The following is an 18,083-nucleotide window of genomic DNA, read 5'->3' as shown; positions in this document are numbered from 1 at the left end:
CATTGTGAAGGGCACCATGTAAATTCAAATCATTCTGTTTAATCAAAGCGTCATGTAGAGTAACCAGTTCCAAGGATTAAGCACAGGCTGAATTCTACTCAAAATTTGATTTTATATATATATAGACACACACACAATTATATGTTGCCTCGTGGATACTTCAAGTTTTGCAAATGTAGTCACAATGACTTGCTGGAGTGGTAGTCAATTTGGAAACAAATATGGTATCAACCACGCAGCAATGAGATGGACATTAAATTTAAATTTACTTTTATTGTAGTGCAAAAAGTTGGAGCATGGAAGTTAACAAAAAGGTCTCTAATTGCAGGATGATTTGAAACGGCGTTCTGTATCCATAGACGATACTCCTAGAGGTAGCTGGGCCTGCAGTATTTTTGATCTCAAGAATTCGCTTCCTGATGCTGTCCTTCCAAATCTACTAGATCGATTCCCTATTGAAGAAATAGACCAACAGAATGAAGAACAGAGGAAGGGAAATCGACATAAGGAGCTATTTGCACTTTATCCAGCGCCAGATGAGGTTGGAAAATAGTTTCATGTTCTTTACATTGTTGTAGAATGGGTGGGTTTAAGCTGTGGTTGCTATTGAATGATATTGATGGCAACCTTATTCAAAAACCACACAATTGCAGATGGGAGAAATTAAAGTTATCTTGATACAACCTTGATAATACTCTGAGTTTGCTTTACATCTGATGTATTATGCTTGCCATTGCTATACTTCATCTGGATGCTGAACACCTGTATTGGGAAGTGTTTCATTGTCCAGAGCTAAAGTTCTTCAATATCGTAAGTACAAAATAAAAAAAAACTGAGAAAGCTTAAATATTTTATATGATCTACTGAACTGTTGTTACAAATGAACAATTTCTGTACAAGTTGACCACTTTGAACAAATACAGTCCTTCCCATTTTGCTTCATATAATTTCTGCCATACTCTTCAGCTAGCTGAAGATATGCTTTCCAGAGCTGAATTTGTGGTTGTATTACTTTTCCTGCAAAAACAAAAAAAACTTCTGTATTTGGTGTTGTTTTCCGGCAGTTTGTGTGGGCAGTTAATTTGTAACCAGTCATAAGAAGACTTTCATTTTGAATTACTGTTTTTTCCTCCTATTATCAGTTCCTTGGGCTCTAGTTATTACTTTCATTTCCTTATTCTCTGAAGAATACAGGAACAAGAATTGAGCTTTACCCAACCCTTTCACCACTTTGCCAGAAACTGCTTTTAGAAAACATTTTTATTCCGACAATTGACTCGACCTCCTACTTCCGTCCTAACTTCTGTGATTTTCTTCACTCCTTTGGAAGATGACTCAGTCCTGGATTCTGATTTTCATGCATGAACCAGCTCAGTATAGGTCAGGCTGAAGGGTATCATTGATCAATCCATCCTTGTCCCATGTCCATATAGATAGGTCGACTACATAAGAGTCGACTACATAAGAACATAAGGAGTAGGAGCAGGTGTAGGCTATTTGGTCCATCGAGCCTGCTCCACCATTCAATAAGATCAATAGACAATAGGCGCAGGAGTAGGCCATTCAGCCCTTTGAGCCAGCACCACCATTCACTGTGATCATGGCTAATCATCCACAATCAGTACCCTTTTCCTGCCTTTTCTCCATATCCCTTCACTCTGCTATCTTTAAGAGCTCTATCTAACTCTTTCTTGAAAGAATCCAGAGAATTGGCCTCCACTGCCTTCTGAGGCATAGCATTCCACAGAACCACAACCCTCTGTGTAGAAAAGTTTTTCCCTCAACTCCGTTCTAAATTTTCTACCCCTTACTCTTAAACTGTGGCCTCTGGTTCTGGACTCCCCCAACATCGGGAACATGATTCCTGCCTCTAGCGTGTCCAATCCCTTAATAATCTTACATGTTTCAATCAGATCCCCTCTCATCCTTCTAAATTCCAGTGTATACAATCCCAGTCGCTCCAATCATTCACCATATGACAGTCCTGCCATCATGGCTGTGGCCTCTGCTCCACCTACCTGCCCTTTTCCGAATAATCCTTAATTCCACCACTGTGCAAAAGTCTTTGTGTGTCTTAAATATATTTAATGAGGTAGCCTCTACTGTTTCCTTGTGCAGAGAATTCCATAGATTATCTATTCGCTGGGAAAAGCAATTTCTCTTATCCACGAACTTTGAGGCTATGTCCCCTAGTTCTCATTTCACTTACCAGTGGAAACAACTTTCTGTAAGACCGGGGACATGGGAGTAGTATTGGCCCTTTTGGGTGATTGAGTCTGCTCCTCCATTCGATCATAGCTGATTGATTTTCCTTCTGAACCTTATTCTCCTGCCTTCTCCCGGTAACATTTGACAGACTTTGTTAAAACGATAACCAACATCCAGCTGAACCTGGAGGATATTAATGGTCAGTTTCAACATGGTGTCTCTGTTCACGAGAGTTCTCATTAAGGGCAGCTTGGCCCTTCTGAAGTCAAGGTTTGACACCACTGACCTTTTTGATCACATGCTTATATCAGCATACTTCCTCTATAACAGGAACTACCATGAAGAAATGGACAGAGTGGCCATGGGATTGTCTTTGTTACTGGCTGTTGCTAATTTCTGCATGAAGGACTTTGAGGAGAGGGCTCTGAGTTCATCGTCCTTGCACCCCACATTCTTCAGATACTTGGTCGTGTGGCCTCATCGGCTCCAGGCACTCCCAACAGTTCCACGACCATCTGAACAGTATACGTCCAAACATTCAATTTACAACGGAGATGGAGGAGAATGGTTGCCTCCAATTCCAGGCCATTCTCATCTGATGGAAACTGGACAGTAGCCTCGGACATGGTGTTCATTGGAAACCCACTCACACGGACTTATACCTCAACAATAACAGCCACCATCACACCTCCCAACGTAGAGTGGTTCTTTCTACTTTGATCAATCATGTGAAAACTTTTTAGGACCCAGAGAGTCTTCTTGAGGAAATCAGACGATTACACACGATGTTCCGACAGAATGGCTACAAGGTGAAAGAAATCACTGACGGGGAAAATCCAGGAAACAACAAGGAGGAACCCATCGCTACCACCTGTCTTCCCTATATTTCCACAGTTTCTGGAAGGATCGCCAGGATCCTGAAGAAATACTGGACTAATACCATCTAGATACCCATAAGGAAGCTCAGGTGACAGCTTATACAGGTCAAAGATGACCTGGGACTCAGATCGGCTGGTGTTTACAGGATTTCCTGATTTTCTGTTTGGGTTACCTGGATAAATCAGCGGTAGCAGAACACTGCATTCACAATGGCCATCAGTTTGACTTTGGCACAAAAGTACTGTGCTATGCCAATGGCTTTTGGAACCACCTGCAAAAGGAAGCTATTGAAATAAAACTAGAGGAAAACTCGAAGTAAAAAGTAGAATTCGATTGTAAACAAAGTGGGAGAGCAGAAACCTGAATGGATGAGGACTAACCCATCAGGAGGGATGGACTACAGGGGTATAAATACCACTGGACTAGACATGCCCAGGCATCATCCCTGAAGATGAAGACAGAGTTTGTCATAGAAACATTGGTTATAATCGATACCTGTACCTGGTTGGAATCCTGAGAAGAGTTTATTCGTCATATACGCAGGGAAAGCACTGGATCTTTTTTCAACATTTGATGCCTTATTAATCAAGAACCTATCAACTTCCACTTTACAGCCTCTGCAGCCATCTTTAGCAATTAATTCAAGAAGAAATTTCTTATCTCTATTCTAAAGGGACGTCCTTCTACTCTGAGGCTGTGCCCTCTGGTCCTGTACTCTTCCACTATTGGATGATTCCTCTCCATGTCCACTCTATCTTGACCTTTCAATATTCAATAGGTTTCGATAGGATACTTCCCTTATTCTAGATTCCAGTGAGTACAGACACCACTCATAAATGCTCCTCATATGTTAATCCTTTCATTCAATGCGAACATGTCCTTTCTTGGATATGGTGCTCAAAACTGCTCCCAGTACTCCAAATGTGGTCTGATCAATGCCTTATAAAACTTCAACATTACATCCTTGCCTTTATATTCTAGTCCTCTCGAAATGATTGCTAACATTGCATTTGTCCTCCTTGCCACCAATTCAACCTGCAAGTTAACTTTTAGGGAATCCTGCACGAGTCTTCTCAAGTCCATTTTCACCTCTTATTTCTGAATTTGCTCCGTGTTTAGAAAATAGTGTACGTTTTTATTCCTTCTACCAAAGTCTATGACCATACACTTCCTAACACTGTATTCCATCTGCCTCTTTGCCCGTTCTCCTAATCTGTCCAAGTCCTTCTGCAGACTCTCTGCTTTCTCAACACTACCTGTCCCTCCACCTATCCACAAACTTGGTCATAAAGCCGTCCAACGTGTCATCTAGATTATTGACGTATAACGTGAAAAAAACTGATCCCAACACTTTCCCCTGCAGAACACCACTAGTCGCCAGCACCCAACTTGACCGCAACTGCTGGATCCTTCCCCTCCCTCTCCAATTTTCTCTGTGGGTCCAATGAGATATCCTGAACCCAGGCACCAGCCAGCCAACATAGCCTTTGGGACCCTCGATCAATGCGACAGGGAATGTGTCTATTCCCCTGGTTACACTATTCCTAATTACAACTACATTTCTCTTCCCAAACATGAGAAAGTCTGCAGATGCTGGAAATCCAAAACAATACAGACAAAATGCTAGAGGAACTCAGGAGGTTAGGCAGCATCAACATTTCAGGCCGAGACCCTTCTCCAGGACTGAGAAGGAAGGGGAAGATGCCAGAATAAAAAGGTGGGGTGGGGGGTGGGGAAAGAGGCAAGATGGAAGGTGATATGTGAAGCCAGGTAGGTGGTAAAGGTCAAGGCTGGAGAATAAAGAACCTGATAGGAGAGGAGAGTGGACCATAGGAGAAAGGGAAGGAGGGTGGGACCCAGGGCGAAGTAGTAGGCAGGTGAGAAGAAGTAAGAGGTCAGAATAAGGAATGGGGAGGGGAATTTGCTTACTGGAAGGAGAAATTGATCTTCATGCCATTGGTTTGGAAGGTACCCTGATGGAATATAAGGTGTTGTTCCTCCACTCTGAGGGTGCCCTCATCTTAGCACAACATTTCACTTCTTTCCCCTCTTTTGAATGACTGTCTGAACCATGGTGCCATTGTTCAGCGGCTCATCCTTCCTTCCTCACAGGCATCTCTTTCCTCTCTCTCCTCGAACCTTACCCCTTCTGAACACACTGCCCTCAACCCTCTCCGCACCAATCCCAACCCTACCGTTGAACCCGCGGACAAAGTGGGTGCTGTTGTAGCATGGTGGACTGACCTCTACTTTGCTGAGGCCAGGCATCAACTTTTAGTCACCTCCTGATACCTACCCCTTGAAGATGACCCACACCAGACCATTAGAAAGCTGTGCCTGAGATCTCACTGACCTCAACTCTGGAGAACTCCTTCCCACTGCTACAAAACTCATAGTTTCCTTACCACACACTGCTCACTAAAACCTCCAACCCAAGATCCACAGACCTGACGATCTGGGTAGGCCCATCGTCTCTGCCTGCTCTTGCCCCACTGAACTCGTGTCCTCATGTCTCAACCCCAATCTGTTCCTCTTGGTTCAGTCTCTTCCCACCAACATCCGTGGCACTTCTCATGCCTTCTGTCTCCTCACTAATATTCAATTCCCTGGCCCTGACTGCCTCATTTTCACCATGGATGTCGAGTCCCTTTACAGTTCGATCCCCCACTGAGAAGGTTTTAAAACTTTCCACTTCTTTCTCAATAAAAGAACCAAACTGTTCTCCTCCACCACCACCCTCCTTGATCTGGCAGAACTGTTCCTCACATTAGCCCAAACTCCATAAACCCTTATCTTCTGGCTAAGTTCTTTTTTGTGGCACCTTCTCAAATGCCTTCTGGGAATCAAAGTATATGAAATTGGCCTATTCCCATCCCTCCACTGTGCTCATTAATACCTCAAAGAATTCCAGTAAGGATCTGCCCTTCATGAATCCATGCTCAAAGCTGTTATTAAGGAGGAAATAGCAAGATACCTGGAAGTGCCTGATGGAACCACTTCCAAATGTCTTGCTGTTTCTTCCTGAATGATAGCTTCAAGCATATTCCCAAACAGACATTAAGCTAAATGGCCTATAGTTTCCTGCATCTTACGTTATCCTTTTGCCTCCATCATTTTCTAAACAGAACTGTGACGTTCACTGTCTTCCAATCTACCAGGACGTGCCCAGGGTCCAGAGAATTTTACTACTCCAAGTGACTTTGTATGTGTGAGCTTTTAGTTGGATGCCATCATTTGTTTCCGTAGTTATCCAAGGCTGGCTCTCCCCATCCTTACTGTCCTTGCCTTTAACCAAATATACCTTTGTTGAGCACTGTAAAAAATCATTTGAAAGTTTCCACTGTTCCTCAGTTGTCCTACTATATAGCTTGAGTTCCTAGCTCCTCCCTCATCCCATTATAGTCTCCCTTAATTATGTAGAATACACTGGTTTGAGATCAAACTATTGCACCTGCATTTGTATGAGAAATTTAATCATACTGTGATCACTTTTTCTGGCATAACTGATTGGCAGGTCTTAGAAACATGAGATCGATCTGATTTCACTTCCTGAAAAGGAAGAGCGCTTCTAAATGAAGTGTTTCAACAGCTACCTTATTGTTATGTGAGCTACTCATCTTTTTGTTAAGTGCAATATCACATTACTTACACATTTCCCATTAGAGAAGCTCTCTAGCCCAATGATGACTGTGGCTTTTCTGAAAAACTTGTCCGACATTTTGTTTCCCTTTCTTGAGAGATTATGGCCAGCAATAAATATTTATGAAAGTTGCCTTGACTAACAATGAACTAACTTAACTGCTTTGTTTCAAATTGATTACAGGATGAACCAATAGAAAGGCACACAGTCCCTGAAGTTCCCCGGGAGCACTTTGGTCAAAGGCTCCTTGTGAAATGCTTATCTTTGAAGTACGTGGGTTTTTGTTTTAAAAAATAAATTGTGAATTGTTAAATTATTTTGCAGATTGAAGAATGTGAAAATTGAACAGAATTTCAGAAAGGAGGAAGAACAAAAATATAGATTGACCTAACATCAAAAACAGGAAAATGCTGGTGGCTATTATAAAAGATGTGATAAAAGGAAACTCAGAAAATATCATGGTGATTAGACTAAGCCAATGTAGATTTATGAAAGGGAAATTACCTTTGACAAATCTGCTGGAGCTAGAATGTATCTGGTTGAATAGGTAAATGTTAGAAAACGTGGATATGGTTTATGGAACTTGTATAAGGCCTTTGATACAATCCTACATAAGAGGTTAGTGTTCAAAATTAAAGGTCATAGAATTGGGATGATATACAAACATGGTTTGAAAACTGACTGATAAGAACAGAGAATGGGAATACTTGGGACATTGTTGGGGTTGCTAAGGAAGGGATCAGTACTACCCTAGCTGATTATAATATGGAAACATTCACAAATCAAGCTGTGTTGGAACCAGGAAAGGAAGAAAACAAGCAAGTTTTATGTTATACAGAGGGCGGAGGAGGGATAGATGAATAAAGGGAGCCTCTGACAGGGTGAGCTGGGGTTTCCATGGTGATAAGCTATAGTTGAAGTCATCCAGTTGTTAGCTTAATAAGAGAACTTAGAGAGAACACGGACAAAGAAGTACTGAAGCTATGAACAGAACATTTAGATAGAGAGAATACAAATAATGGATCCTAAAATCTGCAAAAACACAGGATTATACAAAATCCCCAGCGAATCAGGGAGAAGAACTGAAGCAACATTACTGATGGATGACTTATGGTAGAACTGATTCATCAGAAAGTGAACAAACCTGAAGTTGTAGAATTCAGTATTGAGTCTGGAATGTTGTATACTGCCCAAATGGAATGTGATATTCTTATGTTTACTGATGACACAAAACTGGATGGGGCAAGGAAGCTACAAAAGTAAGATTAACTTATTTGTTACGTGCACATCAAAACATTGAATCACACACTGTAATGTGTCGATTGCATCAACAACAAACACAATCTGAGAAAATGCTGGGCACAGCCCCTCAAGTGTGATTGTACTTCTGGTTCCAACATAGCATGCCCACAACGTAGTAACCCTAACTCGTAGGACTTTGGAATGTGGAAGAAAACTGGAGGAAACCCACGCGGACTACTGTCCACAGTTTTGGTTTCCTTGCCTAAAAAAGGATATACAATGGTTTCCAGTCAGGAAACATTGGGACCAGTACATTTTGGCCCAATTAAGTGGCTATCCCAACTAGTCGAACTTTCATGGAAATAATTAAAAAGGTATAAACAAAAAAACAAATTACCATTTGAGTAACAAATTATGTATTTAAATGAAATACAGAACAAATTAAAACACTTACCAATACTACTATAGAACAAAAAATGCATTTGTTCCAAATAGTTATCGATGAAGGAATTTATCCAGTGTATGCTGTCTTTTGATTGACTGTAAATGAACAAAGTCAGCGTAGACACTGCCTTCATTCAATGGTTTTGGTGATTGCATTCTCCAAATCTTCATTTTCATTGTAACATCCAAGATGAATGTTGAAACCTTCAAACTCTTAATAGTTCCTAACTTGTTTAAGTAGTGACATTGATTCATTTTCTCTCCCAGCCGCTTCCGGCATCTATAAGCCTGAATGTTTGAAACTGCAATGAACAAAACGGTTCTAATTGTGTTAATGCTAATTTCTCACCACCTATCAGTGACAAAAGTCACTGCTTTTTGAACACAAACGCATGCAACTGAACTCTGCCATGGATGGTCCCAAACCCGGCTGTGAAAGGAGGAGGATTGGACATGGCGTTAGCAACCCCACACCGCTACAGAAATGTGAACAGAAGCTCTGAAGTCCTCGTCCCTGGGCGGGGAAACACCTTCACCTAAAAGATGTATGAAGTTGCATTATGAAAGCAGAAGCCACGCGGTTGATCAGCCCAGGACTGACGACTCTGGCGAGCCGCTGTTGGTGGCCTATGCCCCTGTACAATTGATGGGCTGACGAAGAGTAAGAAACACAACTAACGCTATTTTTAAAAACTGTTCACTCTAAGCACGGTGTAGTACCTAACGGCCATACAAGTGTGCACAACTGATGCTAGTTAGAACGTTTGGCAGTAGTCTCCTGTCCCAATTAAGTGGCACATTATCCCAAATATACAAGGGGAATTCTGGCCATTCTCTCAATTAGTTTTTGTTCAAATAAGTGGCTTCCCCGATTAGACAATGGCCCAAATAACTGGAATCCGCTTACTTGCCATTAGAGGGAATGCAGTGGAGGTTCACCAGCTTGATTCCTAAAATGGCATGATATGTACGTGAAGAGACTGCTTCCCAAACAGGAGAGAATCTGCGGATCTGGAAATCCAAGCAACACACAAAATGCTGGAGGTACTCAGCAGGCCAGGCAGCATCTATGGAAAAGAGTACAGTTGACATTTTGGGCCTAGATCCTTCAGCAGAACTGGAGGACAAAAATGATGAGTAAAGCTAAAAAGGTGGGGGGGGGGGGAGGGAGGGAGAACCACAAGGTGATAGATGAAACCGGGGGGGGGGGGGTGAAGTAAAGAGCTGGGAAGTTGATTGGTGAAAGAGATACAGGGCTGGAGAGGTGGTAATCTAGTAGGAGAGGACAGACGGCTATGGAAGAAAGAAAAAGGGAAAGGAGCACCAGAGGGAGGCAATGGGCAGGCTAGGAGATAAGGTGAGAGAGAGAAAAGGAAATGGGGAATGGTGAAGGGAGGGGTGGCATTACCGGAAATTGATGTTCATGCCACCAGGTTGGAGGCTACCCAGACGGAATATAAGGTGTTGCTCTTCCAACCTGAGAGTGGCCTCATTACGACAGTTGAGGAGGCCATGGATAGACATATTGGAATGGGAATGGGAAGTGGAACTAAAATGGGTGGCCACTGAGAGATCCCATTTTTTTCTCGTGGACGGAGTGTAAGTGCTCGGCGAAGCATCTCCCAATCTATGTTGGGTCTCACCGATATACAAGAGGCCACACTGGGAGCACTGGACACAGTATACAACCCCAACAGACTCATGGGTGAAGTGTCGCCTCACCTGGAAAGACTGTTTAGGCCTTGAATGGTAGGGAGGGAGGAGGTGTCAGGGCAGGTGTAGCACTTGTTCCGCTTGCAAGGGAACGTGCCAGGAGGGAGATCAGTAGGGATAGACAAATGGACAAGGGAGTCGCGTAGGAAGTGATCCCTGTGGAAAGCAGAAAGTGGGGGGGTTGGGAGGAGAGAGAAAGATATGCTTGGTTGTGGGATCCCGTTGGAGATGGCGGAAGTTGCAGAGAATTATGTGCTGGATGCAGAGGTTGGTGGGGTGGTAGGTGTGGACAAGAAGAACCCTATCCCTGGTTGGGTGGTGGGAGAATGGAATGAGAGCAGATGTGTGTGAAATGGAAGAGATGTGGTTGAGAGCATCGTTGATGGTGGAGGAAGGGAAGCCCCTTTCTTTGATGAAGGAGGACTTCTCCTTCATTCTGGAATAAAAAGCCTCATCCTGAGAGCAGATGTGGTGAAAATGAGAAGGGGATTGCATTTTTACAAGTAATAGGGTGGAAAGAAGTATACTCCAGGTAGCTGTGAGAGTCCTTCGGTTTATGAGACATTTGTAGATAAGCTGTCTCCAGAGATAGAGACAGACAGATCGAGAAAGGGGAGGGAGGTGTTGGAATTGGACCAGGTAAATTTGAGGGCAAGGTGGAAGTTGAAGGCAAAGTGGATGAAGTCAATGAGTTCTGCATGTGTGCAGGAAGCAGCAATAATGCAGTGGTCAATATGGCATAGGAAAAGTGCGGGACGGCCACCAGTGTGGGCTTGGAACATAGACTGTCCTACATAGCTGACAAAATGGCAGGCATAGCTGGGACCCATGCGAGTGCCCATGGCTACATCTTTTGTATGAAGGAAGTGGGAGGAGCCAAAGGAGAAATTATTAGGAGTGAGGACAAGTTCCACTAGGCAGAGGAGAGAGGTGGTGGAGGGGAACTCGTTGGGTCTGGTGTTCAGAAAAAACTGGAGAGCCTTAAGGCCTTCCTGGTGGGGGATGGAGGTGTATAGGGACTGGACATCCATAGTAAAAATAAGATGATGGGGGCCAGGGAACTTGAAAAGATGCAGAGTGAGTGAAGTGTCACGGATGTAGGTAGGAGGGGACTGAACTGGAGCGGGGGGGTGGATAAAACAGAGTCAAGGTATGCAGAATTGAGTTCAGTGGGGCAGGAATAAGCTGAAACAATGGGTCTACCTGGGCAGGTAGGTTTGTGGATCTTGGATAGGAGGTAGAAACTGGAGGTGTGGGTTGCAGGAACTATGAGGTTGGTGGCCGTGGATGGGAGATCCCCAGAGCTAATAAGGTCAGTGATGGTGGTGGGTGACAATGGCCTGGTGCTTCTTAGTGAGGACAAGGCGTAAGCAAGAGAAGGTGTCTGAGGTCAATGTGCCGGACTACTACAGCACCCCCCCCCCCATCTGCAGCTTTGATAATGAATTTAGTATTAGTGTGGAGAGAGTGGAGAGCAGAGGGTTCGGAAGGAGTGGGGTTGGAATTGTAGAGATGAGTGTTGAAGTCGAGATGGTCGATGTCCCGTTGGCAGTTGGCAGTGAAAAGGTCCAGAGCAGCCAGAAGAACAGGGTCTTATGTCCAGGAAGAGGAGGAGAGTTGAAGACAGGAGAAGGGGTCATTGGTGCAGGGTGGCAAGTTCTTGCCTAAGAAGTCAGCTCAGAGATGGAGGCAGTGGAAGAAAAGCTCAGTGTCATGGTGGGTGCAGAACTCACTGAGGTGTGGGCACGGAGGCAGAGGTGAGGCCTTTACTGAGGACAGAGTGTTCTGTTTCAGAGAGGAAAAAGGTCAGAGGGAATAATGAAGATCCGGCACGGATTAGATTAGATTAGATTATGAGGACACTCAGTCCTCGTTTATTGTCATTTAGAAATGCATGCATTAAAAAAATGATACAATGTTCCTCCAGTATGATATCACAGAAACACAAGACAGATCAAGACTAAAACTGACAAAAACCACATAATTATAACATATAGTTAGAACAGTGCAAAACAATACTGTAATTTGATAAGAGCAGACCATGGGCACGGTAAAAAAAAAGTCTCAAAGTCCCGATAGCCCCAACATTTCACGCAGACGGTAGAAGGGAGAAACTCTCTCTGCCATGAGCTTCCAGTGCTGCAAACTTGCCGATGCAGCATCCTGGAAGCACTCAGCCACAGTCCGACTCTGAGTCCGTCCGAAAACTTAAAGCCTCTGACCAGCCCTCCGACACCGAGCACCATCTCTGCCGAGCGCTTCGACCCTGGCCCCGGTCGCCAAGCAACAGGCAAAGCCGAGGATTCGGGGCCTTCCCCTCTGGAGATTTCGGATCACACGGTAGCAGCGGCAGCGAAACAAGCATTTCAGAAGTTTCAGCAGATGTTCCTCCGTGCTCTCATGTCTGCCTCCATCAAATCAGAATTGTGCACGGCTCCTACTTGACAGATAACAGATATTCATCACCAGAGAGGCAGTGCGCGCTGCGTCGTGCCACTATCTTCTCCGGCCATCTTCTGCTCCCAGAGAGCTGGGATCTAGGGGGGAAGGGTGTTGTTAGTGTCTGAGGAGAATGGAGTGTCTGAGGGATAAGAGACTGCTTGAACTGGCCTGTATTCAGGATGAGAAGAGATCTCATTGAAGCTAATTTTGGCTGGCATGGGGGTGGTGTGGAGTGGAGGTGGAGGATGATTGCTGACTGACGATGTCTAGAATCAGGGTTAGCATCTTGGGACAAAGGAAAGATTTTTAAGGCTGCACTGTGGAAAAATTTCTTTATTCAGCATGATGGAGACCTCATACAAGGGATTATCTATCATAGAATAGGGCAGAGACCAAATTGATGAATGTATTCAAGAAAGAGAAAGGTAAGTTTTAGGGTACAAAAGGAATCAACAGATATGGTGGGAGAGCAGGAACATGGTTTTGAGATAATTGTATTAAATGGTAGAGCAGACTCAAAGGGCTAGCTGCTGACTCTAAACAATTTGGAAGGTATGTCCATGCAACTTTAAAACCAAATTCTTGTCTTTGCAGATTTGAAATTGAAATTGAGCCAATTTTTGCAAGCTTGGCCTTGTATGATGTCAGAGAAAAGAAAAAGGTTGGTGCTGTGAGATATTATTTTGCCATTCTTAATGTTTTGTTAATTTTCTCCCTAAAGACATTTTGAATCTTATTGGTATAAAACCCAGCAGTGCTAATAATCCCACCCCACAACATACCCTACTGGCTGTTCCAAGTGTTAATCAACAAAGAATGTTACAAGTTATTAAACCTTGAGTTCCGTTAAATATAAACAGGAACCAGTTCACATATTTACATTTGTACTGGACAAGAATGGGAGCAGAGAGTCAAATTCAAATTTGTCCTTTTTACCCCTGTTCTCCTCACTATCTCTCTCCAATTTTGCATTCATACATGGGATCCTCCTGCACTGCATTGCTCAGCTTCTTATGGACTGTGCCATAAATTTATTGAGATGCAGTGTGGAGTAGGCCCTTTCAGCCCTTCGAGCCACACTGCAGAGCAACTCACCAACTTAATGCTCCCTAATCTTGGGACAGTTTTACAATGTCCAACTAACCTACCAAGTGGTACCTCTTTGGGCTGTGAGAGAAAGCCCACGTGGTCACGGGGAGAACGTATAAACTGCTTACAGACAGCGATGGGAATTGAACCGGTCACCTGTACTGTAAAGCGTTGTGCTGGCCACTGTACTACCGTGCTGTGGGTTTCCGAATCCACACTGCATGCTCTCTTTCCACCACTAGTGCACAGTTGCTGTAACATGTGCCATCTATAAATGCATTGAGGTTTGTTGCTATACGCTAATCCAGCACCACCTCCCAGAACTGTGACTTCTACCACGATGAAAACCAAAGGTAACAGGTGAATGGGAGCACCATCATTTGCAGATCCTCTCCAGGTCATGTATTATTCTGATCTGGCAGTATATTGCTGGTCCTTCACGTCTCAGAGTGTTAAGTTCTGAATACCACATTCACCAAATGGACAACATTAGGTCAAGAAAGCTCAGCACCAGCTTCTCAGGAACATTCAGGGTGGCAGTTGATGTTGTCCCTGGCCTGTGGCGCTTAGATACTGAAAAAAAGGAATATAAAAAGATAGTAAACTATCTTGTGCATGGCAAAAAATAATCTGGTTAAAAGCAATGGAGTGATCAACCTGCATTTCACCAAGTGACGGATCCTTACTGCAGTTTTTGAATTGCAAGAGTCTTGAGATATATTGGGAAAATTGCTAGCCCGCAGAATAGCAACCCCTCTGCAAATGCCAATTGATGCAGAGCGCTCAGTGAATTTTAAATTAGTGGTTGTTATATTATTGTAAATGAAGATAGTAAGTGATATGAGCAAAACAGTTGCATGGAGGTCAGTAGCAATCTCCTGTTTCTATTGCTGATTATACTTGGACACTGGTGGTCAATATACAAGAGAAAATTTCCCATAAGGTTGCATTAGGAATATTTCTCTGAGGATGAACTTGTTCAAAGATGTACCATACATCCAACTTATAAATGACCAAAGAATCTTTGATTGTAGTAAATGAAGGTCACTTTAAGGGCACAAGGTTCTCTTATTTTTTCCAGGTAGTTGTGCTGTTACATTTTAATAACAATAATGTTCCCTATTAACTGAAGTTCCAAGTATATACCTCTAGAGGATAGTGTAGAGCTAACATATGGTATTGTAGCTCCATTGATTGAATATTATGCAAATATTTTGAAAAATCTGAATTTTCATTTTCTTATTTATAACAATTACTTTCTTTATTCCATAGATTTCTGAAAACTTTTTCTTTGATTTGAATTCTGAACAAATTAAAGGCATGTTACGACCTCATGTTCCTCCTGCAGCTATTTCAACATTGGCCCGATCAGCAATCTTTTCAATCACTTATCCATGTCAGGATGTTTTTTTAGTTATAAAGGTAAGAAGTATTTGTTTTAAATATTTTTTTCCTTTCCCCAGCTCTCTGATGTTGTGTTAAGGCAACATGGTAAATTTTCCTTTTACTTGGCTTCGTATGTGAGACCAGAGACTGTTTGATGATATGGTGGTGGGCCCTGGAGGTGGGAGAATGGATTGGACTTTATGTCAGATGTTACTGGAAAGTCAGGAGGAGAGGGAGAAACACCAACCACTACCACTTGCATTTATACTACTTGAATTTATTTTAATGTTTTCAAACTCTGATACTTTCCACTGCTGCCTTCCCTGAAATATGTGCATGGATGGTCATACCACTTGGTGAATACTGGAGTGAATGGACTAAATTATCACACAGACAACTTGTTTTGCACAATTAATTTCAAACTCTTTCCTTTGTGACTTGATGACATTAACATGAAAATCATCGTCCGAAGATGCTCTAATAATAACCTCTCTTACCTACTCAGTGACTGCCTCCCTTCTCAAAATCCATTTTGGAGATCCTATTCATCATGTGTAAAATATTCTGTGAAATACCTTCTAAGCCCTTAACATCTTTCAAGGTGCTTCGTTAACTTCATAGAATCATAGAAATCTACAGCATATTACAGGCCCTTCGGACAACAATGTTGTGCCAACTATGTAACCTACTCTAGAAACTGCCTAGAATTACCCTACCACTTTATTGCCCTCTATTTTTCTAAACTCCATGTACCTATCTAAGAGTCTCTTAAAGACCCCATTGTATCTGCCTCTATCCCTGTCGCTGGTAGTGTATTCCATACACCCACCAATCTCTGTGTAAGAACATAGAATAGTACAGCACAGTACAGTACAGGCCCTTCGGCCCACAATGTTGTGCCAACCCTTAAACCCTGCCTCACATATAACCCCCCACCTTAAATTTCTCCATATACCTGTCTAGTAGTCTCTTAAATTTCACGAGTGTATCTGCCTCCACCACTGACTCAGGCAGTGCATTCCACGCACCAACCACTCTCTGAGTAGTAAAACCTTCCTCTAATATCCCCCTTGAACTTCCCACCCCTTACTTTCAAGCCATGTCCTCTTGTATTGAGCAGTGGTCTTTTCCAACTGCTTTCCCACCACAGACATAAGGCTCACTGGTCTATAATTACCCAGACTATCCCTACTACCTTTTTTGAACAAAGGGACAACATTTGCCTCCCTCCAGTCCTCCGGTACCATTCCCGTGGACAACGAGGACATAAAGATGCTAGCCAGAGGCTCAGCAATCTCTTCCCTCGCCTGGGGAATATTCCATCAGGCCCCGGGGACTTATCTGTCCTAATGTATTTTAACGATTCTGACACCTCCTCTCCCTTAATATCAACATGCTCCAGAACGTCAACCTCACTCGTATTGTCCTCACCGTCATCAAGTTCTCTCTCATTGGTGAATGCCGAAGAGAAGTATTCATTGAGGACCTCGCTCACTTCCGCAGCCTCCAGGCACATCTTCCCATCTTTATCTCTAATCGGTCCTATCTTCACTCCTGTCATACTTTTGTTCTTCACATAATTGAAGAATGCCTTGGGGTTTTCCTTTACTCTACTCACCAAGGCCTTCTCATGCCCTCTTCTTGCTCTCTTCAGCCCCTTTCTTGCTACCCTATATTCCTTAATAGACCTATCTGATCCTTGCTTCCTAAACCTCATGTATGCTGCCTTCTTCCACCTGACTAGATTTTCCACCTCACTTGTCACCCATGGTTCCTTCACCCTACCATTATTTCTCTTCCTCACCAGGACATATTTACATACTTATCCCTAACATCCTGCAGGAGATCCCTAAACATCGACCACATGTCCATACATGTACATTTCCCTGCAAAAACATCGTCCCAATTCACACCCGCAAGTTCTAGCCTTAAAGCCTCATAATTTGCCCTTCCCCAATTAAAAATTTTCCTGTCCTCTCTGATTCTGTCCGTTTCCATGATAATGTTAAAGGCCAGGGAGCAGCGGTCACTGTCCCCCAGATGCTCGCCCACTGAGAGATGTGACCTGACCCGGTTCTAATCTGTCTATAACATTACGTTCATTCCCATTTGAGAACTTGGAACATAGAACAGTGTGGCTCAGGGACAGGTCCTTTGGCCCAACTTGTTTGTGCTTTCCATGCCAATCTAAATAATCCTATCTACCTGCACAAAGTTGGTGTCCTATTATTCCCTGGTTGTTCATGTGCCTGTACTAATGTCTCTTAAACATTATCCTCATATCTTTTTCCACCACCTCCCACGGCGCCTACCACCGTTAATATAAAATCAAAACTTACCTCATAAATCTGCTTTAGACTTTACCCCCTTTCACATTAAAGCTATGCTCTTTAGTATTTGGCTTTTCTACCCTGGGACAAAGGCACTGACTCTCTACCCTAACTGTGCCTTTTGTAATTTTGTATGCTGCTGTCAGGTCACCCCGCTCGGACTCTAACACTCCAGAGAAAACAGTCCACAAGTTTGTCCACCCTTTTCTCAAAGCTACCACTCGCCAATTCCAGCAACATCCTGGTGAACCTTTACTGCACCCTCTCCTAAGGCTCCACATCCTTCCTGTAATAGAAAGGATGTGCTAGCATTTGAGAGGGTCCAGAGGAGCTTCAGAAGAATGATACTGTGAATGAAAGGGTTAATATATGAAGAGTATTTGATGGCTCTGTGTCTTTACACACTAAAGTTTAGAAGAATGCGGGGGGGTGGAATCTCATTGGAGCCATTGAATATTGAAAGGTCTAGATAAAGTAGACATGGAGAAGATGTTTCTAATAGTGAGGTAGTCTATGACCAGAGGGCACAGCCTCAGATTACAAGGACATCCCTTTCGAAGACAGATGAGGAGGAATTTTTTTATTCAGAGAGTGGTGAATCTGGAATTCATTGCCACAGATGGCTGTGGAGGCCAAATCATTGGGTATATTTAAAGCAGAGGTTGATAGGTTCTTGGTTAGTAAGGGTGTCAAAGGTTTCAGAGAGAAGG

General features: G+C 43.2%; 1 protein-coding gene across 10 annotated transcripts in view; it reads left to right on the top strand.

Annotated features, from left to right (window-relative positions):
• The window catches only part of dock7 (dedicator of cytokinesis 7), a 192,555-nt gene that overhangs the window by 25,098 nt on the left and 149,374 nt on the right, over positions 1 to 18,083 (top strand). For all 10 annotated transcript variants that reach the window (XM_063064097.1, XM_063064093.1, XM_063064095.1 and 7 more), the window contains exons 6-9: positions 329 to 541; positions 6,911 to 6,996; positions 13,163 to 13,229; positions 14,930 to 15,079. In XM_063064097.1, the coding sequence (XP_062920167.1) occupies positions 329 to 541; positions 6,911 to 6,996; positions 13,163 to 13,229; positions 14,930 to 15,079 (516 nt within the window). The remainder of the gene's footprint in view (positions 1 to 328; positions 542 to 6,910; positions 6,997 to 13,162; positions 13,230 to 14,929; positions 15,080 to 18,083) is intronic.

Source organism: Mobula hypostoma, chromosome 12 (assembly GCF_963921235.1).
Source record: "Mobula hypostoma chromosome 12, sMobHyp1.1, whole genome shotgun sequence".
Taxonomy (NCBI): domain Eukaryota; kingdom Metazoa; phylum Chordata; class Chondrichthyes; order Myliobatiformes; family Myliobatidae; genus Mobula; species Mobula hypostoma.
The sequence above is the reverse complement of the archived record's forward strand: the minus strand, read 5'-3'. Positions and strand labels throughout refer to the sequence as shown.